Source organism: Oryx dammah, unplaced genomic scaffold (genome assembly GCF_014754425.2).
Source record: "Oryx dammah isolate SB20612 unplaced genomic scaffold, SCBI_Odam_1.1 HiC_scaffold_26, whole genome shotgun sequence".
NCBI classification, from domain to species: Eukaryota; Metazoa; Chordata; class Mammalia; order Artiodactyla; family Bovidae; genus Oryx; species Oryx dammah.
In genome coordinates, this window is record NW_024070210.1 from 81,720,109 (window position 1) to 81,733,839 (window position 13,731).

The 13,731-nt window shown below is 51.4% G+C and overlaps 1 protein-coding gene across 1 annotated transcript in view; it reads left to right on the forward strand.

Moving 5' to 3' along the window:
* The window catches only part of HEXA (hexosaminidase subunit alpha), a 31,159-nt gene extending 17,757 nt beyond the window's left edge, over positions 1–13,402 (forward strand). The window contains exons 2-14 of the mRNA XM_040227402.1: positions 2,636–2,728; positions 3,732–3,797; positions 5,433–5,479; positions 5,988–6,098; positions 6,970–7,071; positions 7,895–8,027; positions 8,602–8,782; positions 9,640–9,726; positions 9,972–10,044; positions 10,681–10,864; positions 11,014–11,104; positions 12,013–12,117; positions 13,155–13,402. Coding sequence (XP_040083336.1) covers positions 2,636–2,728; positions 3,732–3,797; positions 5,433–5,479; positions 5,988–6,098; positions 6,970–7,071; positions 7,895–8,027; positions 8,602–8,782; positions 9,640–9,726; positions 9,972–10,044; positions 10,681–10,864; positions 11,014–11,104; positions 12,013–12,117; positions 13,155–13,218 — 1,337 coding nt within the window. The 3' untranslated portion in view covers positions 13,219–13,402. The remainder of the gene's footprint in view (positions 1–2,635; positions 2,729–3,731; positions 3,798–5,432; positions 5,480–5,987; positions 6,099–6,969; positions 7,072–7,894; positions 8,028–8,601; positions 8,783–9,639; positions 9,727–9,971; positions 10,045–10,680; positions 10,865–11,013; positions 11,105–12,012; positions 12,118–13,154) is intronic.
* The last annotated feature ends 329 nt before the right edge of the window (positions 13,403–13,731 follow it).

A 13,731-nucleotide genomic window follows, 5' to 3' on the forward strand; every position in this document is an offset into this window, starting at 1 on the left:
TGTGGTCTGGAAGGGGACCCCAGGCTGTGTGGGTTTGTCTGGAATCAGGAGCTGTCGGCTCCGAGGAGGAGCAGCCAGTAAACAATGGCCCCACCCTGCCATTGTTTACCAGGGAGGAAGTGGGAGCCACAGGACTCACTCAGCTTGGCAGCAGCAAAACTGAGCCAGAACTAACCCTTCCTGATCTTCCAGCTCAGTGATCTGTTTTCCATGCTGCTTCCTGAGCACTGGAGGCTTCAGAATTTCCTGCCGTCCTGCCCAGGCCCATCTCAAGGGTGCCCGTGTGACTGCTGGTGAGCCGGCTGTTTGCCAGACCCTGCTTCCCACACCTCAGTCCCTCCCAGTGCAGGGGGTGTGGGTGTGTGTAGAGGCAGCTTGCCTGTCCCCTGCCTATTTCCTGTTCTCTTCAGAGTAGCGACTTGGAGGCGGAAACTACAATGATGGCCTCTGTTTACATCCGTTTAAATGACCCAGTGTCCCTCCTGTTTTGCCAGCTCTCACATCACCACCTACTCCGGTCCTTCCTCCTCAGAGCTTGTTTAAGCAGCAGCCATGACTCCATGTCTTTTTAATCAACCCAGACCCATATGAGTCACTGAGAGCACTTAAGATAGGGCTTCTTCACCATGAGATGGGTGGCCTGGGGTGGAGAGATAAGCCCTTAAATGAGGGGTCTTGTTCTAGGGGAAAAGTCCTTTAATTTTTGTCAGATCCTCAAAGGAGTCTGTGACCTTTCCTTTCTTAAAAGACCAGGGATTTAGAGAACGAAGCGCAGGTGTGTTTTAGAAAAACCAAAATATGATAACAGCAATTACATGTTCCCTTATCTTCTCAGTAAGAGTTCAGACAAGCCTGGTGTTTGTGCAGCCTCTCTCGTCATCAGGATGGGGACTGTGGCAGTTGTATTAGGGAGCTGAGATTTCTCTATTTGGTAGACTGAAGTCCAGAAGGTTAATATGATAGCTTAGGACTCTTGCCCTCTTTGGCATGCCTGCCTGGGTAGATGTGCAAATGAACTCTCCACACAGTGATCTGGGACTCTGTGATGTGTGGAGTCTAGTGGAGACAAGGAGACAAGGGATGAGGCAGTAGTTTAAGGAGCGATATTATAATTCTCTTCATGCCTGCCTCTCAGTGAAGCCCTCCTTGGTCTTTGGGATTTGTAGGGATGGCCCTGCAGATTCTGTGTCGAGCACACTCCCTGCCCTGACACTCTGGTTGTCTTTCTATGTTGTGGGCATGAGTCTTCAGGGTTTAGAATGGAGCTGTGAGTTGGCCTGTTCTAGAATAGCCTCAAATTCTCTTCTGCCTCCAGGGTATAAACAGGTGTTAGTGTTGGGGCAACAGAGTATTTACCGGCAGGGGAAAGAATGTGTTTGGTCTTGCTAGTAGGAAAGGACCCCCGATTGGCTTGCTTCTTGGCCAGCCTGAAAGCCAAGATGCAGCCATGTGGTATGGTGAGCAGGAGATTAAGCAGGCTTCCTTTTGGTTCAAGGCTCCTGAGTTCCTTCTGCCTACAGATGGATAATGTTTGGGATTCCAATGTGGTTCTGAATCCTCTCTCCCTGCACTGTGCCAGACCATCCTACCTCTGACTTTGTAGTTTCATAGGAAGTCATGGATGTCATGGTGGCAATGGGGACAGATATGGCTCCAGAAACAGAATAGAGGGAGTTCCCTGAGGTTCATGCTTGGGGGTGGTACAGTCGGTACCACCCTGAAGGTCATGGACAAGAACCAGTGGGAGGATGGGAAGAGACTGTCTATTTGTGTTTTGGTTTGGTGCTTTTCTTTTTTCCTGTGTAGACTGGGATCTGTTGAATTATATTACATAGTACGTTGTCTCCAACTGGGTGGCTTTTCACTGTTGGGCAGAAGTCTGCCTTGGACAGAGAACCTGTTTGGGAAGAGGAAGGAAGGAAACAGGATGGTCTGGTGGCTACGTACCTTTGCTGGAGCACCAGCTAGGCCATCTGAGGCCTCCTCTGCACGGCAGACCATCCTGTCACCTAGTTCACCTGCTCACATCGGCTCCTAACCTGTTACAAAGCTGACGCCTGCATCTGCAGCCCTCCAGAGCAGTGCTACTTCAAATGCCAGTCTGCAGTGAGATGAGAAGCGTATTTACCGGAATGTAAAACTGTTCCCTTCACCAAGAAAACCTTGTTACAAGAAACTGTTAGCACTAAACTGTGTTTTCTCTGACATAACTGACTTACACTCTGGAGTCATATAAGCTTCCTATCTGGTGACCACTGGCACATCAGCTAATCTGCAGACCACACTTTGACTAGCAGTACTCCAGACCCACCTCTAGTTCAGAAACACTTGTTGAGGTCTTTGAACCTCTGCAAGCCAGAAACACAGAGCTCTGGTTGCAAAGAGCTGCTGGCAGGTCCATCATGCAAGGGCCAGGGGGCATGACTCGGGGTAGGGGAACACGACCCCAGAGAACAAGTCAAACAGGTGACTAGGCGCCACCTGGGCCAAGGGCAGCTGTCCGCCCCCCTTTCCCTCTTACCACAGACACACACTGAAAGAACTAGAGTTGGGGTCCCTCCTGGAGGGCCTTGGTTTTACCTGATGTTTCTGGCGGCAAGTCAGCCACACTGAGTTTATTACCCTGTCCTTGCAGAAAAACAGCGTAGATCAGAGAAGAATTCATTGGTGGTCCTTGTCGTCACTCCTGGGTGTGACCAGTTTCCGTCTTTGGGGTCTGTAGAGAACTGTAAGTACCACTTCGTTCCTTGTTCCAGAAGCCAGCACTTGTCTGGAGCTATAACTCCAGATGGCCTGGCCTCAGTTGCAGATGCTAGGCCTGGAGCCCTCCATGAGGGTGGAGGACAGGGGTCACCAAGTGCCCAGAACCATCAAAGGAGAGTTGTTCCTGTGCACTCTAACCAGCGTCTGAGGGTTGGCTACGAACATCACACTGGCTAGTCACTGAGTCCCACAGGACACGTACCTTCAGGACTGAATATAATTCCTCTGGCATTTTAGGAACTTATGCACTTTGTTGGTTTTTCTCTTAGAGACCCTACACTAGAGAGGGAAGGAGGTTTTGGCCATTTGAACTGAGATGAAGCCAAGTCATTCGTCCTGTGGCTGCCCTGAGCAGCGGCATTTGGGGACATCTCAGTGTGCAAAGTGAACATTCAGGTCTTGGCTTCTTCCTCACATTGCTGAGGAAGTAGCTGAAGTCTGGAGACAAGGGGAGAGGAGGGGTGACTTCAAAGGCTCTGGGAACACTGTATCCTGGACTCACCCCTCCAAGCATCCCTTTCCCCAGGCTTTGAGCTAAAGCCTGGCAGGAATCCATGTTTCTGGTGGGGAAACTGACCCACAGGGCGGGGGGTGCTTTGCAGAGGATTCCACACCAGCCTGCCCGTTATCACACACCATTTTCCGGGGCCTCAGAGTCACTGGGTGACCACCCTCCCACTCTGGCCCCAGGCCTGAGTATCAGCCCTGCTCTCAGGGAATGCTTCCTCTTTGAAAGAAAAAATGTGTTTGTTTGTTGTTGTTGTTTTTCCCACGGCATATGGGATTTAGTTCCCCAACCAGGGATTGAACCCGTGCCGCCTGCCGTGGAAGCACAGTCTTAACCACTGGGCCACCAGGATAGTTCCTTATTGTTGGTTTTTAATCCGAGGTTTTACAGAGAACATGTGATTCTCTGTAATCTGAGGGTAGAAATCCTTAACCTAATGGAATCATTTCTGTCGTTTCAGACACACTGACCATAAATGATGAGCAGTGTCTCCTCCTTTCCGAGACTGTCTGGGGCGCCCTGCGAGGTAACAGGACGGGGCTAATGCTGGGAGGGAGAAGGATGATGTGGGAAGGTGGGCACTGGTGGGGTGAAGGGCAGGACCGGGGCCCAGGCAAACGCCCCCAGCTTAGGAACTTGCTTTATGTAGACCAGCTGGAGTATTTCCTCAACTCCCTGCAGGGAGTCTCCGCTGTCTCCAGCACCTGGCAGGCGTCACAGCCTGTGCGGTGACAGCCACTGCCCTGGCCAGCACTCTGGGAGGCAGAGGGAGCCCTTGCAGGCAGATGGCAGGCACCAGCAGGGGCAGGCGGCTGGGGAGAGGGGCCCACTCTGCCTCGCACACGGTTTGTTCAGCTCTCACTACGGACCCACGATTGGAAGGGCTCTTTAAGAAGGAAATCTAGATCAAAAGAAAGAGATAAATGTCAAAGAGGAGTTAAACAGTGATGAAATGAAGACTTCGCTAGCCAACGGGCGATCGGCCCCTGCCCTTCCTCTTGGTTCACTGAGAAGGTATTTGGTCCCTAGGCACAGACTTAGCCAAATACTTCCACCCCTTTTGGTAAGAGCTCTGCTGGTGAATGAAGTTCTCACTGAACTCCAAACCTTGTTTCGGTTTGTCTTTATTCCCTAGCCCCTCCTCCCCTCCCCTGCGTTTTGGAGAAACAGCATGCTGAGGCCCCTTTCTGCCCTCTTGTACATTTTGTGTGGGTGTTAACAATTAGTCAGGTTAAAGTGGGAGAGTTCTGGGACCCCAAGTGCCAGGCGTCAAGGTCAGACTGGAGAGAAGCCCAGATGGTACACTGGAAGTTGGCCTCAAAGGTTGAATGACCACAAATGTCTCACAGATTTTTAAATTCTGAAAATTCAGGATTCTGGGACTCTTTCACAGGGCTTCTGCTGGGTTTGTAGAAGTGAGGGCCCAGCTGTTGAGAACATCTAGTGCTCTAGACACAGCACGCCTGCCCTTGGGCCTCACTGGAATCTAGGAGTCTGTGTCCAGTCTCCCGGGGCAGTTGCCACCTGCCAGATCTCAGCTCCCTGTAGTCGGTTCTCTTCTCAGGGTCTGAAGAGGAAAAGTGGATGTTTCTTTGTCTTCTGGGTCCAGCTGTGGACCCACAAGTTTATGATCTCATTGAGTTTATGAAACTCAAGTTTATGATCACATTCTCACAATTCAAAGTGAAGAGGCAGCAGGTTAGAGGCCCCCTTTTCTCAGCTCCCTTAGCTCCTGATGAGTATTATCCACTGAACTATTTATCCCCTGTGAGCTGGCTTGTCCTTTCATATGTCCTCATAGGCCCCAGCTGTTGAGAGCATTTAATGCTCTGGACTCACCATGCCTGGCCTCTCTTCTTAATATCTTTGTGAATTCAAGACTTAGGGTTTATAGATAAGAGGCATGTGGGTGAGTGTATTGCTAGGAGGGGCACAAAACCCCCTTACACTGCCCGCTCCCCAAATAAAAGACAGAGTAAAAATTGATACTGGCTTCCTATTGTCCCCCTTTTCTAGCTGTTGAGAAGCATGCAGCCTACACTAGATTTCATTTCACTGTGTGCCCAAGCACTGTGCTCTGCCACATAGGAACCTTCCAGATGGTTCTAACTCTTTACCCACCTCCCTAAGTCTTTACATCCGCCTCTCTACTTCCCTGTAGGTCTGGAGACATTTAGCCAGCTTATTTGGAGATCTCCTGAGGGCACGGTGAGTGTGGGCCTTCAAAAAGGGCTCCTCTTAAATCTCTGGCATTTGCTCCCAATATTGAGAGTCCTGGAAATACCTTCTTTTGCCTAGAACAGAGTCCTGGTGGCTTGAGATGGTCCCAAAAAGAGTATTCGCAGAGATAATGGGTAGAAATTGGTTTGGTAGATTTTGCCAGTTGGGGTGTAACTCAGTTCCCCTGAGTCATTATTGAGTAATGACCTTGAGACCACACTGCTTTGAAGAGAATACTGAGTCAGTGAGAATCTGGTACACGTGAGCTGAGTGGTGTGTGGGACAGCTGCATTGGCTGGCAGGAGAGTTACTCTCTGGAGAGGTACATGCTTATGGTCATTCATTTGGAGGTGTGGGGTGTTTGTGGAGATAGTTACCCTGAAGAACTGTCAGCTGGTTGGGTTTTCAGGGATCTCAGAAGACTTTTCTCATCCCCCTCTACCCCACTGGTGAATTGCCTTAGACTCCTGACATGTTTAATGTTTGGTCCACACAGTTCTATGTCAACAAGACGGATATTGAGGACTTCCCGCGCTTCCCTCACCGGGGCTTGTTGCTGGATACGTCTCGCCATTACCTGCCACTGGCTAGCATCTTGGACACTCTGGTATCCAGGCCTTAAGGCCTTCTTTGCCCTTAGGATTCTGGGGTGATGGGACAACAGATAGATCCGGTGCCATATTCTTAAAGAGTTACAGAGAGAATATATGTAACTTTATGAGCTCCTGGGAAAAATGTAAAAGATGACCTGCTCCAAGATTCAAAAAAATACGAGTGATTTAAACATACCCCACTGGCTACTGAGGACCAGTGTCCAGGCCATCTCCAGTGACAGAGGAGGTGGGTTGGGGAATTGGCTTCTCTGACCAAGGGCAGCTATCTTTAGTTAGTATAAAGTCTTAGGAAAGAGGTGTTCAGGAGCCTTAGCTGGGGATGATCCTAACTGTCTAGAATTTGATGGGCAGTCTGAGCTGACAGTTACCCATCTGACTTACATGTCTAACTATTCCTTTGGTGTTCTGATGGAACCAGAGAAGTGGACATCTACCAGTCTTGGCATCTGAGATTTATGGCTTATGAGGCTATTAAATAAATTCACAACAGACCTCACAGTTTGGATAAACACTAGTCAAACAACCCAAACCAAGTGGCAAGAGGAAATATTAGTTTCCACGGTCTTGTGGGACTTCCTGACCCCAAGGTACCCCAGAGCTGCAGCCCTTCTCCCGTTGTGACTGTGACTCATCCCCCACAGAGGAGACTCTGCTTCTGTCAGCCATCTTTGGGTGTGCAGGGTCTTCCCCTTCCCTCCATGCCAGGCACAACCTGATGGGAAGGTCTGATACAGAGAACCTGTGGACACTTAGCAGGAAGCTGGGGCAGGCTGAGCCTGTGAAAGTGTGTGGTGCGGCCTGCCGCGCTTGGGGCCAAAGCTGGAGAGGTGGTGCTGGCTTCACAGTGCGTGCTCTGACCTACAGGATGTCATGGCATACAATAAGTTCAACGTTTTCCACTGGCATCTGGTCGATGACTCTTCTTTCCCATATGAGAGCTTCACTTTTCCAGACCTCACCAAAAAGGTATGTTTCGATTTTACCCACACCCAGTTGATGGCTTGAAGTCTGACTCTGGCTATGGCCCTGCTAGCAAAGGACATCAGCCCTCCTCCTAACCAGCCAGTTTAAGGGACACACTCACATATAGGAGAAGAGCACTGGCTTTGGAGACAAGAGACCTGAATTCAAGTCTAAGCTGTACCATTTCCTCTGTGACCTTCAGGAGAGAATCTTTCCTGGTCCTATCTTTTTATTAATATTTTGTCAGCTGGGTATAATAACTACCTTATTTGTCTCACTGGCATCATGGCACTGAGATAAGACAATGAACGGACAGCTTGTGGGAAATTATGATACAGTTCCTTGAAGACATCACCTGATATGAACAGGCTGTGGGTTGGTTTTCTTCCTTTTTTAAAAACAATTTTATGCATTTACTTTTGGCTGTGCTGGGTCTTCACTGCGGCGTGGGCTTTCTCTAGTTGTGGCGAGCAGAGGTTACTCCGTGGTTGTGGAGCGTGGGCGTCTCATTGCAGTGGCTTCTCTTACTGCAGAGCACAGGCTCTAGGCATGCAGGTTTCAGTAGTTGCAGCTCGCAGGCTCCAGAACACGGGTTCAGTAGTTGTGGCACCTAGGCTTAGTTGGTCGGAGGCACATGGGTTCTTCTTGGCCCAGGGATCGAACCCGGGTCCCCTGCGTTGGCAGGTGGATTCTTATCCACTCCAGCACCAGGGAAGCCCTGTGGGCAGATTTTCTGAAATCCTGGGGGGCCTGAAGGCATTTTGAATATCCTCTCCTCTGCTAGCCTTCAGGAAATGGGATCCTCAGTGTGTTTTGTGCCTTTCAGGGGTCCTACAACCCTGCCACCCACATCTACACAGCACAGGATGTGAAGGAGGTGATTGAATATGCACGGCTTCGGGGTATCCGGGTGCTGGCAGAGTTTGACACTCCTGGCCACACTCTGTCCTGGGGGCCAGGTAAGAATCATGTCTGCAGTTGGAGGGAGTCCACTGATTCCCTTCAGTGGGGAGTTAGGATGTTGACTCTTGGATGTAGCATGCCCCAGCCTTGGTCTCTGGAAGAATATTTTCCATCAACTTCTTCCACTGGGAATTTAGATAGGCAGAATTTACTTTGGGCGAAAGAGGACACTTCTTACTATTAAAACATGGGCAAATTCTTCTCAGATGTCCTTGCCTGATAATGCCCTTGTAGGTCATTGTGCCCAGAGTGGAAGAAAGATTTTGCCAGTCTGTCTAGATCAGGCTCTCTGCTTTTCTGCTGGCAGACTACGTGAGGAGAGCACGCTTTGGGAGCAAGGGTGACCCCAGTGGAAGAATGTGTCAAGGCAGCAGAAGTGTGTGACAGTTGTCTGGGTATGATTTGTGGACATACTTGTATTTCTTTGATTGTCACTCGATGCTCGTGTCCGTGATTGCCTGAGTGTTCCTACCTGAGGGAATGTCTATGAACATGACTGTCATCATGTATATGACTGTCCGTGGGGTTTGTGTATTTGTGATGCTAGTGGCAGATTCTCTATTGCCTTAGGTGTCCCTGGCTTATTAACTCCTTGCTACTCTGGGTCTCACCCCTCTGGCACCTTTGGGCCAGTGAATCCGGCTCTCAACAGTACCTACGAGTTCATGAGCACATTCTTCTTGGAGATCAGTACTGTTTTCCCAGACTTTTATCTGCACCTGGGAGGAGATGAGGTGGATTTCACGTGCTGGTATGAGCCCTGTGACCCCCCATCCTGGCCTGATAGATGCCCCCTCAGAGGAGAGGTCAGCCTGAAGAAGCCCCGCCTCAGGTGCTCCTCAGCTGTCCACCCAGATGGCTCAGGCCTCTCCTCTCTCCACCGACAGAGAGCCCCGCCTGGTCTTGGCATAGCCTCGAGGTATTGACAGAAGAACCACCTCCAGGCACAGAATTGTCTTAGAAAAATCAGGATAGAGAAAAATAGTCCCTGCTTTTGACAGTTTAAAATAGTCCGGTTGAAGAGGCAGGACACGTGAATTTGAGGCTAATATATGACAGTGTCTAGTTGGTATTAAATTATAAGGTTCCAGCCCTCAGATTTACTTAGCTCAAAAGAGGCTGAGAGGCTTCTTGGAGAAGTAGGAAATAGAGATGGGGAAAGAGTGGAGGAGAGAGAAAAAATAAAATGTAGACATTGTGTGGCAAGGGAGCTGCCATGGGTGACAGACAGCAGTGCCTGTATACACTTGGAATAAAGAATGAACATTAAGGAAAAAGCAGGATATGCCCAGGGTGTGGGAGGTAAGAGACGGAAACCAGAATCCAGTGTGCCTGCGTCAAGACCTCAGAGCCTCATGTCACAGCCCAGAGAGACCCAGATGTGTTCTCTTTGGAAGTGAACTTGAAGCTCTTTCTTGGCCTATATCAGTGGTCCCCCTTCACTTAGCTTTTTCAGCCATACTTCCCAAAGTTGTGGCCTCTTGAGATCCTCAGTTGATTGGTTTTTCAGATGAAAAAAAAAGTTGTGGGAGGCCAGGTGACAAATCCCCAAGCTTTGGGCTTTGAGGATGTCAAAAGAATTAATCTTCATTTTCTCTTGGGATTCAGGAAGTCCAACCCAGATATCCAGGCCTTTATGAAGAAGAAAGGCTTTGGTGATGACTTCAAGAAGCTGGAATCCTTCTACATCCAGACGTGAGGACGCAGCGGGAGTGGGCAGTCACCCTCCTTCAGAGTCCTCACTTTCCATAACAGGGCCAGGCCCTGCTGGACCACTTTCTGGGCCCCTGAAGGGGTCCTCTGTCCATCCTTTCTGGTTGGAGTGGTTGGTTCCCAACTGGTGAGACAGGAATGGGCCCCTAGCCAGGCTTGGCCCCCAGGGCACCAACACCAGTAGCTCAGAGCCTCTCGGAACTGAGCAAACACTCTCTACTCTCTAGGCTACTGGACATTGTCTCTGCCTATGGCAAGGGCTACGTGGTGTGGCAGGAGGTGTTTGATAATAAAGTAAAGGTGAGCCTGGAGCAGAGAAGAGGTGCTCCCCTCAGGGCCTCCCTCTGCTCTCCCATCCTTTCCCTGCTTCTGCATGCATACAGAGCTCTGAGCCCCGAGTGTGGGTGTCAGAGCCTCCGTTTGTCTTCCCTCACTACGAACTGATCGAGTTACTTGTGCTGCTGGGTTACTTGGGATTCCTGAAACTGGCATGATGGGTTGGGTTTTCATTCCTGTGTCATAGGCTAGGCTCTTCCAGGCCTGGGAGCAGGGCTATCTTCTCCTTCATCATTGACTAGTAAGATCCCAGCTTCCTGCCACATCAGGGGCTCTGCAGGAACCTCATCCCAGCTTCAGACACATCTGGAGATGCTTGGACATGACAGCCCCTGATGAGTTTTCTAGGCCCCACTGCTTGCCTCTGTTCTCTACTGGAGTTACTATCTCAGTGTCGACAGGACAGCTGCAGAGGGGCTAGGGGAGGGGGCAGCACGGAGCTCTCCTAGGGCCTTTGGGGGCCTTGGCCTCTGCACTGGGCTACAAGTTCAGCGGCTAGGGGTCACAGAGAAATGCTCTGCTGCCGGGGAGCAGAGGGGGCTCACACCTCCCCGAGACTGTGTCCTGGGAACCTCTGTGCCATTTGACCTTTTGTGACAGGTTCGGCCAGACACAATTATCCAGGTATGGCGAGAAGAGATACCAGTAAAATATTTGAAGGAGATGGCACTGGTCACCAGCGCTGGCTTTCGGGCCCTGCTCTCTGCCCCCTGGTACCTGAACCATATAACTTATGGCCCTGACTGGAAGGAGATCTACCTGGTGGAGCCCCTGGCATTTGAAGGTAAACAGGGAGCTCTCCTTACTGCCAAAGCAGCTGAGGGAGAGAAAGAGAGCCTGGGTTGGACATTTCAGATCGGCAGATGAAATGTCCCGAGGAGAGGACCACGTTGGGAAGGTGGTTGAGGCCTGTCATTGCTTGTTTTCCCTCAGGTAGCCCTGAGCAGAAGGCCCTGGTGATTGGCGGAGAGGCCTGTATGTGGGGAGAGTATGTGGACAGCACAAACCTGGTCCCCAGGCTCTGGTAAGGGCTTTCTGGGGGCATGGAGGGCTGGGCTTGCGGGCATGGGTTCTGCCTCCCAGGCTCAGTCCCGTCCAGCCACCACCAGCCGAGTGCCGTCCTCTCGGGCCTGGGAGAGAAGGGGCCTCGCACTGCTGCTTCTGTTTGTATGGAACAGTCCTCCCCTGCCTGACTTCCGTGTTTGCTCCTTCAGCCCATTACGTGTGTCACATGGAGACTGTTGGGCTTCCCTGGTGGCTCAGTGGTAAAGAATCTGCCTGCAATGCAGGAAACCTTGGTTCGATCCCTGGGTCAGGAAGATCCCCTGGAGAAGGAAATGGCAACCCACTCCAGTATTCTTGCCTGGGAAATCCTGTGGACAGAGTGGCCTGACAGGGTACAGTCCATGGGGTCACAAGAGTTGGACATGACTCAGACATGACAACTAAACAACAACATGCAGATTGTTGTCGGCACTTCACACACAGGGATCGGGAGGCCTGGAGAGCACGCTGAAAGAATTTTGTTTTGGGGATGGCTCGGGATCCAGCCCTGAGACGCACAGTCTCTGTACTAAGACTCCTCTCTGCTGTCTCCTCAGAGTGCTGCTACTCCTCAGCAAGCTTGGGGGGCTGTGTAGAGTTTACATTTTGAGAACAGCTGCCGCCGCCGCCATCAGTAACTGTTCACGATGCCTTTCAGAGGGACTCTGGTCCCTGTGTCTTTGGGACAGGAGTGGGGATCACGATCCCCATTTTACTGAAGATGAAGCGGGGCCCTGGCAGTCCTGGGGAGCCCTCACTCTGATTAAAGTGTCGGTCACATCCCTCGGCCCCAAGCTAGTCCGGGGTGCCTAAACAAGAGGCTGTGGGTGTCCAGCACCCTTGCAGGGAACCCAGAGCCCAAACCGGGTGCCTCTCTCCTTTCCGCAGGCCTAGAGCAGGGGCTGTTGCTGAGAGGCTGTGGAGCAACAAGATGGTGTCCAACCTGGACTTTGCCTTTAAACGTCTGGCACACTTCCGCTGTGAGCTGCTGAGGTAAGCAGACCATGGGCAGATCGGGGGCTGAGGATCCCTTCCTGACAGGAAAAGAACACTGATCGTAGCTAACATGTGCGGAAGCGTGTTGAGGGTGGCAAGCCCTGTCAGCCCTCTGCTGGCACTGCTTCATTCAGTCTTCGCCACAGCCCTATCACGGGATAGAGTTTTTATCCCCATTGCAGAGGCAGGCAGCTGAGGCACAGAGCAGTTCAGTAACTTGCCCAAAGTTGCTCACAGCCAGCAATTGAACTGCCCTCACTGTCTGTGCTCTTATCCACAGCCATGCGTTTATGGGTTCTCACGACACCCATGCCCCAGTTGGGATGGGCCTGAGTAAGAGGGTCAGTTCCCTGGTTCATTCATTGACTTGGTTTTGAGACCCTGGGGAAACAGCCTCGTAGAGAGCAGAGTCCCAGGCTGAGAGCCAGGCATGTGGGGTCTAAGCCTCTACTGTCTAATTTACTGGGTGACTTTGAGTGAGTTCCTTACCATCTCTGAGCAGATAACTTATTTGGATAATAGGGGAGGCATGTCTCGAGGTGCCCTAAAGAGACTGGTCAGGTCCTGGAACCGGTGAGGCTGAGATTTCATGCCCACACCCTGTGGGTGGGCTGGACAGTGCCTCCGTGCCCCCTGCCCCTGACATTTACAGTGTTTTAGAGCCATTAACAGGGGCTCAGTGGGCCAAGAGCACTGGGCACATTGTAGGCATCCACCTTTTTTCTCAAGAGATTGAGTGACTTGGGGCTGGGGCACAGAAGCAGGGAGGTATTCCTCAAGGTTCCAAGGTGTCCCTGTATCAGGATCACTGGGGCACCCGATCCAGATGGCAGATTCTCGCCAACACACAGCCCTACCCCAGCAAGAATCTCTGGAAGTGAGACCCCGAGGAATTTTGGTGTCTAGTGACAGCATGAAATCCACTGAAAGGGGCAAGGGGAGACTGTTGGTTGTGGTGGAGAAGATGTTGCTGGAGCCTAAAACTAACTGCCTTCGAGGACTCACGGTACCTGTTTCTTTATGTCCTCTTGCAGGCGTGGTGTCCAGGCCCAGCCCCTCAGTGTAGGCTACTGTGACATGGAGTTTGAACAAACCTGAGCAAGTAGCCCTCGGCACCAAGGAGGGTACTGGCCCTAGGAGAGCGGAAGCGGGGCCAGGCTTCCACTGCACCCCGCCCGGGGGATGGAGCCCCTTGCCCACGTGCCCCTGTGCCTAGAGACAAGGGGGCTGGTGCTGGCGGTGGCGTCCAATAAAGAGTGATGTGGCATTTTTCTATAACAAACATGGATTACCTGTGTGGAAACAAATGTGAGTGGCCCTAGGGAAGGGGAACTGCCAGCATTGGCCTTCTGCTCCTAAGGGTGATAGGCTCAGTGGGGCCCAGCCAGCCTGGGCTCAGTATCTGCCCCTGGAAGGATCTTACAAGTTGAGGGCTGGGAACGAAATTTGTATCCTCTGTGCCATCCTACCCTGCCTGAGTTTTGATGCCTCTCCTAGCTCACCAGAGTCCAGACACACACCCCATCCTTAGACCCATCACCTGGACCCCTGAGGCTTCTGTGCATGGAACACGATGGCACAGGGGACCAAAGGAGTCCCGGGAAGCGGCAG